The 13,096-nt window shown below is 39.3% G+C and overlaps 1 protein-coding gene and 1 long non-coding RNA gene across 2 annotated transcripts in view; one reads left to right on the forward strand and one right to left on the reverse strand.

Moving 5' to 3' along the window:
- ABCC8 (ATP binding cassette subfamily C member 8) overlaps positions 1 to 13,096 on the reverse strand; it is a 133,916-nt gene that overhangs the window by 68,689 nt on the left and 52,131 nt on the right. Inside the window, exons 8-9 of the mRNA XM_056802201.1 lie at positions 6,190 to 6,345; positions 2,509 to 2,643 (exon numbers count right to left, since the gene is read on the reverse strand). Coding sequence (XP_056658179.1) covers positions 2,509 to 2,643; positions 6,190 to 6,345 — 291 coding nt within the window. The remainder of the gene's footprint in view (positions 1 to 2,508; positions 2,644 to 6,189; positions 6,346 to 13,096) is intronic.
- Positions 1 to 13,096, forward strand: part of LOC103102099 (uncharacterized) — a 77,295-nt gene that overhangs the window by 14,409 nt on the left and 49,790 nt on the right. The window lies entirely within an intron of this gene.

The raw sequence follows: 13,096 nt of genomic DNA on the forward strand, positions 1-13,096 counted from the left end.
CTTTCTATGATTGTATATGCATTATTGCCTCTACCATTAGGATATAAGCTCCTTGCAAATAAGGATTGTTTCATTCTTTGTACTTGTATTCATAGAATCTGGCAAATAATCAGTACCTAACAAATTCTGGTTGATTGATTCTAGCCTTTGCTTATGCTATTCTTTCTACCTATTATGCCTCCCCTCTCCAATCTATCAAGATCCAGATCACATGCATCCTCCTCCAGGAAGTCTTCCTTCCTCTTTTCTCCAGGCAGAAGGGAACCTTCTGGTTTCTGAATGAGCACATATGCTTTGTTGTCTCTTTTCAGTTCTTATCATCCTTGACTTATTACATATCTGACTTCCCTTGCTACAGATCAATCAACAAGCATTTGTTAAGCACCTACTATGTGCCATCTACTGTGCTAGGCACTGGAGGTATAAATAGTCCTTGTGTTCAAGGAGCTTATATCCTGTTGAGGACTATGAGCTCCAGGAAGCAGGGAGGCTTTGCACATTGATCCTTGGGTATCTTCCTCAGAACCTTGGACAGGGCTTTTGCACACAGCAGAGATTCAGTAAATATCTAATTAAAGATCTTACCTCTGCACTTTTACTCATCCTAGTCTTTCCTCCTCTGGAACAGTCTCTCTCTCTTCTTTGACTATCCATATCCTATTTATCCTTCAAAATCCATCAGGCTCCATCTCCTCCAGGAAGCCACCACCTTCTATCTTGCCTCTTACTGATCCTGCTAGCCCTTCCTATGGAAGAAGTTCACTATGAACTTGTTATAGAGTCCCTGATCTAACACTCCTTCTTGAGCAGCCTTGGGAGAGCCACTTAATCCTTCTAAGCCTCAGCTTTATCATCTGTAAAATAGGGGCAACAATGTTGTATCTGCCTCATGAGGTTATTGTAAATCCTTTGGAAACCTTGAGGAAAGGATACATGGGAGTTCCTACAAGAACGAGTCTTTAACATTTACTTCTGTTCTGTTTGATATTGTTAATTGCTTTGTAGCTTATAAGTTCCCTGAGGACAGAGACTGTGTTTTCTACTTCTCTATATCCCTATACCTAGCACAGGAAGAGTACACAGAAGGAGATCAGGGTTGTCTAATTTACTAACTGGGACTTGAATCCTCTGGGACATAATAAGAAAGTAAAAATCTTCAAAACTGTATTGGCAAAAGAAGTTTCTGGAGAATCTGGGGGAATAATTTAGATTGTTCTCTAGGGGAGAGCTAGGTGTCATAGAGATGGCTAGATAACAGGAAGATATGAGTTCACATTTAGTTGTATGACCCATGGCAAATCATTTAACTTCTCTGTCTTGGCTTCTCTACATGTGAAAATAATAATATCACCTAGATAACAATATTTTCAGGAGAGTATAAGATAATATGGATTGGGATAGGTAGGTGGCTCAGTGGATAGAGAGCCAGACCTGGAGATGGGAGGTCCTGGGTTCAAAATTGGCCTCAGACACTTCCTGGCAGTGTGACATTGGCCAAGTCACTTCAATCACTTACCCTTACTGCTCTTTTTCCTTGGCACTGAAACTTAGCATTGATTCTAAGACAGAAGGTAATGACTTAAAAATAATATATATGGAAATAGGTATTGAGTGATAATACATGTATAACCCAGTGGAATTGCTTGTCAGCTCCAGAAGGGGGGGAAAGAAGTAACCTTGGAAAAATATTTAAAAATAAATAAAAATTGAAAAATTGAAAACAAATAAAGTGAATTTAGCCTTTCTCTTAAGGAAAAATTTGAAGAAAATTCTTAAGAAACTGCAATAAGTATTTGTAGTGAACTGAATAGTGGAACTGTACTTAGAGAAATGAAATCAACTATGATTATAGTGAAGGTTTAAGGTGACTGTAATCTTTGTACCCAACATACTAGAGATGGTTATCTCTGCTCTTTTTTTTATTAGTAATTTCATTTGTTAATAAATTGAATACATGAGTAACTCTTCCTAGAAAAAAAAGATAATATGTGTAAGTTGCTTTGTAAACTTGGAAGTCTACATTTCTATTGTTTAGTCATTTTAGTCATGTTTTATTTTTTTGTGATCCCAGTTTGAGGTTTTCTTGATGAAGATGCTGAAATGGTTTGCCGTTTCCTCCTCCAGATCATTTTATTGATGAGGAAATTGAGGTAGATGGAATTAAGTGACTTGCCCAGGGTCACACAGTTAGTATCTACATAAATGTTAGCTATTATCATTGAAGATTTGTTTGCTATAATGTAACCCTATATTTTCCCCTTCATGTTCCTATAATCTCATGGTGAAACAAGAGTTCCTTTCTGGGATATAGCATGCTTGAAGTAAAGGACATCCAGAAGGTATCCCCTTGGTTCTTTTCTCTACCATATGATTCAGTCAAGATCCAACTAGAGAAGGAGAGGAAGGATTAATGTAGAAAGAGCAGCAGTGGAGGTGGGAGAAAAATAGGACTTGGTCAGGGGAAGGATAGATGAAGGGGAGACGAAGGCATGCCCTGAAGATACTCACCAATGTACTCCTCTGGGCTTGGGAGAGCTTGGTAGCCACAAAGTACTGGATAGGAGCCAAGACAATGATGACAGCTGCTCCAATTAGGGCACTGACCCCAAGGAGGTAGTAGAGAAGAATCACCCCCACAATGATCTAAGGAGATCAAGGAGAGAGAAAGTCAATTCATAGGGTCCTATATTTCAAGTTGGAAGAGACTTCTGAAGCTGTTTAGTCCAAAATTAATTTTAAAATCGAAGTCCAGCATGGTTCAGTTACTTGACTAGGTTTATATGAGCAATAAGCATTAATAATGGCATTCAAACCCAGGGCCTTTGACTCCAGAAATCAGTGCTCTTTCCATTGCAACCCCAGTGCTTCAACAAATATTGTTTAAGGGCTTACTACATGCAAACAAATGCTATGGGCCCTGGGGATACAAAGACAAGAAGAAAAATGATCCCTTCCCTCAGGGAGCTTACATTCTACTAGAGATACATTTAAACAGATTAAATATAATTTGAAGAAGGAGATAGTAGTAACAACTAAGGAGATCATGTAAGCTTTCCTGTAGGCGATTGACTGGAACCTTAAAGGAAAGAAAGCCTAGAATCCTCTAGTATTCTGTCAACTAATGCCCTAAGGCTTCATTCAGGGTCTTCTCACGTTCTATAAAAACTGAGGGGTCTACTAACTTCTTTGCTCCTTTAACCTTCAGAATTCTTCCCTTCTCAGTTTGACCCTTTGGATAACAGGATGTTTCAGGGTCAAGAATCAAATATGACTACAGATGAAAGGCGGGTTGCTAAAATTCACAGATAGAAAACTTATACATTTTTTCTAGAAGACTGCCTTCTTCTTCATTCTAATCAGCTCTGTTGCCCTTTTGGGTAAACTGAGAGACAGGATTATACAAGTAAGGGTCAAGACATAGAACAATCTTCTCCTTGTCTCCCCCATTCCTATTACTTTGAAAACTATATGGTAGATAGTGTTAAGTGGAGAGGCGTTGACAGTCCCTTGTTGACTGCTGGAGTGGGTAGCATTCCAAGTTACTCAGGCTCCAGCCTTTAAGGCAATTACTTTGTTGATTATTTTTTACTCTCAGGGCCTGTGTAATGTCCAGAACGGACCCAGATATTGTTAAATCATCTCCCATATTTATTCACAGAGTCAACTCTATACCCTGAAAGTTATCACTTGTCATTTTTCTTTCCCGTGAATGTTTAGTATTTTCATGAGTCTGGTGAATCATTTCATATCAGAAAAGAGAATTGTCCTATTCTCAGACCTCAGGAAAATGATTACTTGCTCATGAATATTTATGAAAAATGCAAATGATTTCCACTAATGTCCAAAGCTTTTAGCTCAGTGGGAGGATCACAGAGCTTTTGTATTGGAAACCCAGGCCCTTATGCCATATATCTTGTTTCAGAGGATACAGACCTGACTGCTGTCTATAGTTAAATAGAGAAAAGGAAGCTGAGATTCCCCCCTCAGTAACCCCAAACTACAGTAATTAAGTGACTTGTTTCCTTTGGGAGCCTGAGAAGGGTTCTTTCCATTCCTACTAATCACAAGGCTGTCTCTGGCTTTAACAAATAGCCTTTTGAAGAATCACTTTATCATCCAGTTAATGAACTAAGGTTGGAAGAACTCATTAAAAGGGAGGGTAACTGCTTACCCTGCTGCTACCCCATCACCCTCCCAGAAAACCTCCATTGCCTCCATTCCCTGTCTGCTTCATTGGCTTTGTCCACAATGAGAAGTAATTATGTAACCAACAGAATAGACATCAGGAATTAGCAGAATACCAGCCATATGCCCACATCCCCTGACTGGTCATTAACGACAGGGCATCTGCACTATGATCTGTCTCTTCCACTAGGCTGAGCATTTGGCTAAAGTACGATCACTCATCCTTCTTGTGATGATACAGACATCTATATCCCCTGGATCCCATAGCTAAGAGATGATTATAGAACCTCCATTCTTCACCTCCTGGTTCATTCTCACTCCTTCAGTGTTTTGCCCTTGCCCCTCAAAATATGCCCTCCTGCAAGGGTCTGGCTGGCCTCCATCAAAGACAATACTGAGTCACTGGGTATTAATTCCAGTACTTTTGGGAATGGGGGGCAAAGGACAGTGTTAGGAATACTTCCTTCCTTTTCATTTTTTATAGTGTCATTTGTTAACAAAGCTGCACAGAACCTATCACCTAATTCATAACTCTTCATTTTGTCCATAAGATTGACATGAGATGAGAAAACATGATCTAGGGCAGAGTAAAGTACATGAATACAGCGGATTATTACTATGTTGTAACAATGAATGTGAAAAATTCAGAAAAGCATGGAAAGATTCACATGAACAGATGCAGAGTAATGGATACAGAATCAGGAAAACAATAAGCACAATGATTACAACTATGTAAATTGGAATAAAAACAAAAATGAAACTGAATGTTGTATAATTATAATGATCAAGCTTAATCTCAAAGAAGAGATGAGAGAATGCAGAGCTTGGGGCTGGTGGGGAAGGGTGCTGGTGACTATGGGTATGGAACTATACATGACAAGAGTTTTTGATATATTTGTTAGTTTTGCTGACCTAGTTTCTCCTCTTTTAAACCTTTGTTTTAAATGTTCTCTGGAAGGAAAAGTGGAAAAGATCCCTCCTAAACCTGGGGCAGTTTTCCTAGAGGACATCTTAATTGACAATAAAATGGGGGATGGAGACATTTGCCTCTCTCCAACCCTTTTCTTTCATTCTTTCTTTTCAAACCCTTATCTCCTGTCTTAGAATCAATACTGTGTAAGGGCTAAGCAATGGGGGTTAAATGACTTGCCCAGGGCCACACAGCTAAGAAGTGTCTGAGACTAGATTTGAAGGCTTGGTTTTCATCTCCAACCCTTTTCTAAAATGTCTGTCCCTATGCAGTTACATAGCATCATTTCAGCTAATCAGGGGTCTCATCTCCTTTTGCTTGCATAGTACCATACCCTTAGGAAGCTCACCCCCAGCTTGGGTATGATTAGAATAACACAAGGATTATAAAAATAAAAGATAAAGAAAGAAAAATAAATTAAACTTAAAAAATACTACAAGAGACCATCAAATACTTTGCTAAAATGAAATTAAGTTCTACTTATAGTGATTTCTTGATTTATAGATCTAATATCCCTATCAAAAAGATTAGTTGGGCATAAGTGGTTCTGGACAAAGCCATGCATTTGATTTAGCAAGTTACTTTGTTGGCTTGAATCATTTCTAAATATCAGCTGCATTTTTCAGACTGCCATCTCTGAGCAATAAGAATGACAGGCATTCAATCATGGGATGTCCCAGAGGAAACACAGGAAAGTGGTTTTTGCTCACAGAAATGATTTGGGCAGTGGTGGAAACAGCACTGGACTTGGAATGTGGAGATTTATATTTGAGTTCTGTGTGACCTTAGACAAGTTATTTCACTCAAATGAGTTTTGGTTTCTTTTTTTTGTAAAATGAGGGTGCTGGACTAGACGATCTCTACAGTCCCTTCTAGCCCTAAGTATTGTGATTCTTTCTATCTGTGACAGCGGTGACTGTGACCTTCAGAGCAGGAGGACACAGAGTTCAGGTGGAGGTCAAATATGAGGGTCTGAATGTAAGTCATCAAACTCAGATGTGATTCCCAGAGAGGGATGACTTCTTAGTTCTTACCTGTGCAGGCATTGCCCACAAGTTTGGGCACAAGAAGAAGAACCACATGAGCTGATTGGTGTCAATGGCAACCAGGTTACAGATTTGTCCAGCAGTCATTTCTCCCATGGATAGATTAGATGTGGAAAGATGCATAATTTTGTTATAAATCTTGGTCTAGGAACAAAAACAGAGTGCTTCAGGCACACAGGCTGATAATACTACTTTTTCCTTCCCTTGCTGTCATGACTCAATCAGTTCCTACATCTCCAAATCAGACTTTTCGCTTATTAGACAAAACAAAAAAATAATTGAAAATGGTAGAACCAAAGAAATGGGTAGGGATGGCAGTGTGGTGTAGAAAAAGAAATGGATTTTGAGTCAGGAGACTTTGAATCCCAGCATTCTAACATCAAGTCCCTGTCAAGTGTCAGATATTGTGCTAAGTGCTGGGAATACAAAGAAAGGGAAAAGAGAATCTCTGCCCTTGAGGGGCTTATAATCTAATGAGAGAGAGAGAGAGAGAGAGAGACAGACAGACAGACAGACAGACAGACAGACAGTCAGACAGACAGAGACAGAGAGAGACACACACAGAGACAGAGAGACACAGAGAAAGACAGAGAGAACATGCAAACAACTATGCACAAACAAGCTATATATATATAGGATAAATAGGAAATAACCAACAAAGGAAAGGCACCAGAAGGAAGAGAGATCAGGAAAGATTTCTGTTGAAGGTAGGGATTTTAGCTGAGTCATGAAGATAGTCAGGAGGTAGAGATAAGATGGAGAACACTCTAGGTCAGGAGCAAGAGCCCTTGAAAAATGTTCAGGGTTGGGAGTATAGTATTTTTTAAAATTAGTTTAAAAAAGTTTATTTGCTATCTTTTGTTTTTATAGCACTTTAATTTCTTTCTTTCTTTCTTTCTTTCTTTCTTTCTTTCTTTCTTTCTTTCTTTCTTTCTTTCTTTCTTTCTTTCTTTCTTTCTTTCTTTCTTTCTTTCTTTCTTTCTTTCTTTCTTTCTTTCTTTCTTTCTTCCTTCCTTCCTTCCTTCCTTCCTTCCTTCCTTCCTTCCTTCCTTCCTTCCTTCCTTCCTTCCTTCCTTCCTTCCTTCCTTCCTTCCTTCCTTCCTTCCTTCCTTCCTTCCTTCCTTCCTTCCTTCCTTCCTTCTTCCCCTCCTTCCTTCTTTCTTCCCCTCCTTCCTTCCTTCTTCCCCTCCCCTCCCCTCCCCTTCCCTTCCCTTCCCTTCCCTTCCCTTCCCTTCCCTTCCCTTCCCTTCCCTTCCCTTCCCTTCCCTTCCCTTCCCTTCCCTTCCCTTCCCTTCCCTTCCCTTCCCTTCCCTTCCCTTCCCTTCCCTTCCCTTCCCTTCCCTTCCCTTCCCTTCCCTTCCCTTCCCTTCCCTTCCCTTCCCTTTCTTTTCCTTCTCAAAACTCTTACCTTCTGTCCTAGAAACAGGAACTAGACATGAGCCCAGATCCTTCTGTCTCTAGGCCTGACTTTCTATCCACTGAGCTGCCTAGCTGTCCTGTACTTATATTTCTGAATATATTCAACCCTCTTTGCCTACCTAATGAAGATGGAAAAAGCAGGAAAACATGGTAGTTTAGCAAAGTTAGCCAGCACATCAATCCACCCTGACAGTTAATGCAGTGTTCTGTGCCCATATTTCCTCACTTTGGCAAAGAAGGGAGGGAGGTGCATTTTCTTATCTCTTCTTTGGAGATCGACTTGTTCATTATAATTTCTCACTGTTCAGTGTTAGGCTTCTTTCTGTTCTTTTAATTTATAACACATAGATTGTTTTCCTAATTCTGCTTATCCCCCCATCAGTTCATAGAAACATTTGCATTACTTTCTGAATTGTTTGTATTGGTAATTTCTCATGGCAGTTTTATTCCTTTATATTCACAGATCATAGTCTCTGCAATTTGTTCAGCCATTCTTCATTCAGGGAGCACCTACTTTGTTCCCACTGAACTGAAATGTTTTGTTGCAGCAAAAAATTGGGAACAAAGTGGATGTCCACAGTGGATATAGGGCTGGATATGGAGTCAAGAAGTCCTGAATTAAAATTTAACCTCACTTACTAGCTATGTGATTTTGGGCAAACCACTCCAATGCTGTCTGCCTCAGTTTCCTCATCTTAAAAATGGAGATAATAATAGCTTCTTCTTCCCATGGTTGTTTTGAAGATCAAAAGAGATAATATATGTAGGGTGCTTTGCAAACCATAAAGCATTCTGTAAATCCTAATTATCCATTTCCTTCTCATCACTGTTATTCTATGAGAAATGAAAAATAAGAAGGAATTCATAAAAACACAAGATCTGACAGAGTAAAGAAATAAGAATAGGATTACATACTGTGGAATTGAACTGGGAAATAGTTTTTTCTTTAGTCTCCATGAAAAACCTTTTAATTTTAAAATTATAAATAGCCTATGAATATGGGTTGGGTCCTCCTTTCTTTGTCTAGATCTCTCTCTCTCTCTCTCTCTCTCTCTCTCTCTCTCTCTCTCTCTCTCTCTCTCTCTCTCTCTCTCTTTTTGTTAAGAATGAGAGAGTTAAGGGCATCTCACTGGGCTGACTTTTCTTACAGGCAGGATGGGGATCCGCTCTTTATATAACTGTAAATAAGAACGCTCAGGTAATGCAGTCAGTCAGCTCTAGCCACTATGTTGGAAAGGAGGATAGTCCAGCCATATGGTGAGGAGGAAAGGATGTATTGGCATCCTCCTGAGACCTACCTAAGAAGTGAGGGAGAAGTTGAGGTCTGTGAGGCTACTTCCTGTGTGCCTGTTTTTTCAATCAGAGATGTCCTGGGAATGGACTGAGTGATGACATTATGGGGGAGCATATATTGGTGTGTCCAGGAAGTTTTCTGTTTTCTCTCCTCTGTCTCTCTGTCTCTGTCTCTGTCTCTCTGACTTCTCTGTCTCCCAACTCTTCTGCCTAGCTGCTTGCATTTTTTGGCGTCTGTTTGGAATATGAGGGAGTCCATTGACTAGTTAGAAATCCTGTGTAGGTGATTAATAAATTAACATATTTGATATACATGACTTCCAGATAATTTCATTCATTATGATATATAAATGTGACTACAATAATGTGAATGAAAAACTACAAGGCTGTTGAACTCAGCTTAATTGTAATGAATAAGCTTGGTTGCAGAGAAGAGTTAATGGAACATACTTCCTCTCAATAGGGAGGTAGAACCCTACAGGGCATGACACATTGTGTACATTGTTAGACAAGGTCATGTTGTTGGTTGGTCAGTTTTCCTTGACTGATGTTTTTTATAAGGGAGAGAGATTCATGGGGCCTGAGGAGAAATATCTATCAGAAAATGCCTTATAAATATATTTAATAATCATTTGTAAATCATGGCAAATAAGTTTATTATAAAGGTTATAAGTAATTTATAAATTGATATGTTTAATTATTGTTTTTTTTTAAAACAAACACATAAATGTAAAAGACACTTTAAAACTCTTTTTTAGACCTTAGTTTCCTCATCTGTGAAATCGGTTTGATGCTTGTAACTACTTATCTCATGAATTTGCTGGGTGTTGGGAGAATGAGAGAAATTTGAGTCATGCTTATAATAATATAGTGATCTAATATGAGGGTTTTAACCTAAGTCAAATCATACCCCTTGGAACATCACAACTACATAGTGAGAAAGCCTGCCATCAAACAGTTTGAGGCCACAAGTCAGATATTAGACCTGCTGTCAACAGGTTTTAGTCCTTGGCGCCAAGAGCTTCAAGAGTGGGCTGACTTTAACAGGGAAGACTTAGCAGTGACCTAAGCCCCTTCCAGACCTCAGGAGGGGGATCTGATTGCTCTCATGAGCTCAGAAGGGAAAACCTCTGTACACAGCATGTTTGCACAGACTGGAGGGTTAGGCAGCTTCAAGTTCTCTGTGTCAAACAGATGGCTATATCCTTCATCCTTGTTGGGTTTGGTTTTAGATGCATTAGGGGAACTTGCTATTTAAAGGAACCCTTTGGTACAGAGAACATTCCTTTTGTAGAGTGAATCAATTTATCTTTTTATTCATCATAATTTCATCATTAATTTCTATTTTGTCAGTGATTTTATTATTAACTAATTATTAATTTATCTTTTATCTGAGTCTAGGTTTTCCTATGCCAGATATGCTGAAGTGAGGTACACTGGAATGGGTTTCTACCAAGGGAAGTTGTTCCCTCTCTGGAGACTTTTTAATAATGGCTGTGTTGTTTTTATCTTATTTTCTCCAAGGGCCATAGTTTATTTTTATTTTGAACATAAAAAATCAAATAAAATGGGCATTTCTGTATACAGAGAAGCGGAGAAACAGGATCACACCATGAATTCTGTTATCTGCAGTTATATTGTCTTTAGACAAATCCAGCCTCAGAAAAGCTTGATGGGTAGTAGTTAGAAAGGGGTAGCCTTGGATGGAAGAAGATTGAATGAAGTTCAAGACCCTCCTCTGACATCTCCTTGCAGTGTGACCCTGACCAAATCATTTAACCTTCTGGTGTTCTGGGAAACTCTCTCAGGCTATTATTTTCAAAGTATTAATCAGCAGTGGTAGAGGGTTTTCCTTCTTTGAGAGTGCTCTCCACCAATGAACTCACAGATCCAGTTCTCCCCTCTCCCTAAGTCAATTACTGTACCATATGAGATTGATAAAGTTATTGGTGTGTTACCCCCAAAGGGTCCCTAGGGCTGATCTAGCCTAATTGCCTCATTTTTCAAAGGTGAATACTGAAGTCAAAAAGTATGTGACAGAGCTGGGACTCAAACTCAAACTTTCTAATTCCAATGGTCTTTCCATTACATCATGGTGGTCTAGGATAGTCCTCGTGCCCTGCAGTAATATGGGCATCTGCCTTTATAGCTCCTGTCATATTTAACTCCATAGATACCATCATTTAGAATATAATATTTTCTGTATACCTCTCCAAATAAGTTTTGAGGGAACTTTAATGAATACTGTTTTATAGAGCTTTAGAATTTACAAAAAATCAATGACTTGATAAGCATTTTTAAGAGCCTACTATTGAGACAGCTAGGTAGCACAGTGGATAGAGCACCAAACCAGGAGTCTGGGAGGACCTGGGTTTAAATGTGGCCTCAACTACTTCCTAGTTGTGGGATGTTGGGCAAATCATTTAACCCTGATTGTATAGCCATTATTGCTTTTCTGTCATAAAATTGATATTGAGACAGAAGGTAAGGGTTTGGGGGGGGCAGGGAAGAGCCTACTATGTGCCATACATTGGGAGTACAAAGACAAAAAAATAAGCAGTCCATCTCCTCAAGGAGCTTACAATCTACCAAGAGAAAAAACGAGTATGCATATAAGTACATACAAATGATTTTCAGGATAGGGGTGTGGAGATACTAAGAGATTTGTTGTTGTATAGTCAGTTCAGTCATGTCCAACACTTGGTGACTTCATTTGGGGCAAAGATACTGAAATACTTTGCCATTTCCTTCTGCAGATCATTTTACAGATGAGGAAACTGAAGCAAACAGGGTTAAATGGCTTGACCAGGGCCACACAGCTAATAAATGTCTAAAGTCAGACTAGAACTCAGGAAGATGAGTCTTCCTGACTCTAGGCCTGGCACTCTATCCACTGAGCTGCCCTGGGGGCTCATCTGGGATGTAAGATGGGGATTTAGGGATGAAGACAGAGTAAGTCATTGGTCCAAGGTTACTTAGCAAATAAGTTTGGAAATAAACTAAGGGCTCGAAGCCAGGTTTCCAAATTACCTTTATTCTGAACTTGACAAATCTAAAACTTGACAATTTAACAAAATAAAATGGACATTTCTATATATGTTATAATTCAGTGTTCTTTTCCATTATACCACATCTCCTTAGCTTGAGAATTCTGCTTCTTCTTTCTTTCCTTTTTAAAAAATCTTACCTTCTGTCTTAGAATCAATATTATATATTGGTTCTAATGTAGAAGAGAGGTAAGGGCTAAGTAATGGGAATCAAATGACTTGTCCAAGGTCACACAGCTAGGTTGTGTCTGAAGCCTGTTCAAACCCAAGACCTTCCATATCCAGGCCCAACTCTATCCACTGAGCCACCTAACTGCCCTCAATTTTGCTTATTCTTGGGATTAACCAAATGTGTAATACTAGATCTAGCACCCAGTGGGTGCTTATGAAATATTTGTTGATTGTCTCATGGAATCAAAATTTGGAAGTTGGAAAGGACCTTATTGGCCATCTAGTCCAACCTTTTATTGAAAGGAATGCTCCCTGTAAATCTCCCTGACAAATCATCAGTTTGAAGACCTTCATGAAGGGGGAATCCATTAATTCCTAAGATAGCCTGGTCCTCTTTGGGACAGTTCGAATTGTTAGGAAGTTTTTCCTGACTTCAACTCCAAATTTCCTTCGCACTTACCACCCATTCTGCCCAATTCTAGTGTTGGGCTTTGAGTCAGGAAGATCTAAGTTCAAATCCAGCCTTAGGCAATTGCTAGCTGGGTCACTCTGGTCAAGTCACTTATCTTATGCCTGACACAATTTCCTCAACTATAAAATGAGGATAATAATAGTACCTGCTTTTCAGAGTTGTGAGGATCAGATGTGATGATATTTGTAAAATGCACAATGCCTGACACATATTAAGCCCTTAATAAAATGCTTGTCTCTTTCCTTCCTTCCTTCCTTCCTTCCTTCCTTCCTTCCTTCCTTCCTTCCTTCCTTCCTTCCTTCCTTCCTTCCTTCCTTCCTTCCTTCCTTCCTTCCTTCCTTCTTTCCTTCCTTCCTTCCTTCCTTCCTCTCTCCCTTTCTTTAGGGCCAACAAGAATCAGCCTAATTATTCTTTCATGAAACTGTCTTATCTTTCTCTGGGACCTAGACATTCCTGACTTTGAACTCATGAAGATACAAAAGGTCATTCCTCC

Source organism: Monodelphis domestica, chromosome 6, assembly GCF_027887165.1.
Source record: "Monodelphis domestica isolate mMonDom1 chromosome 6, mMonDom1.pri, whole genome shotgun sequence".
NCBI lineage: Eukaryota > Metazoa > Chordata > Mammalia > Didelphimorphia > Didelphidae > Monodelphis > Monodelphis domestica.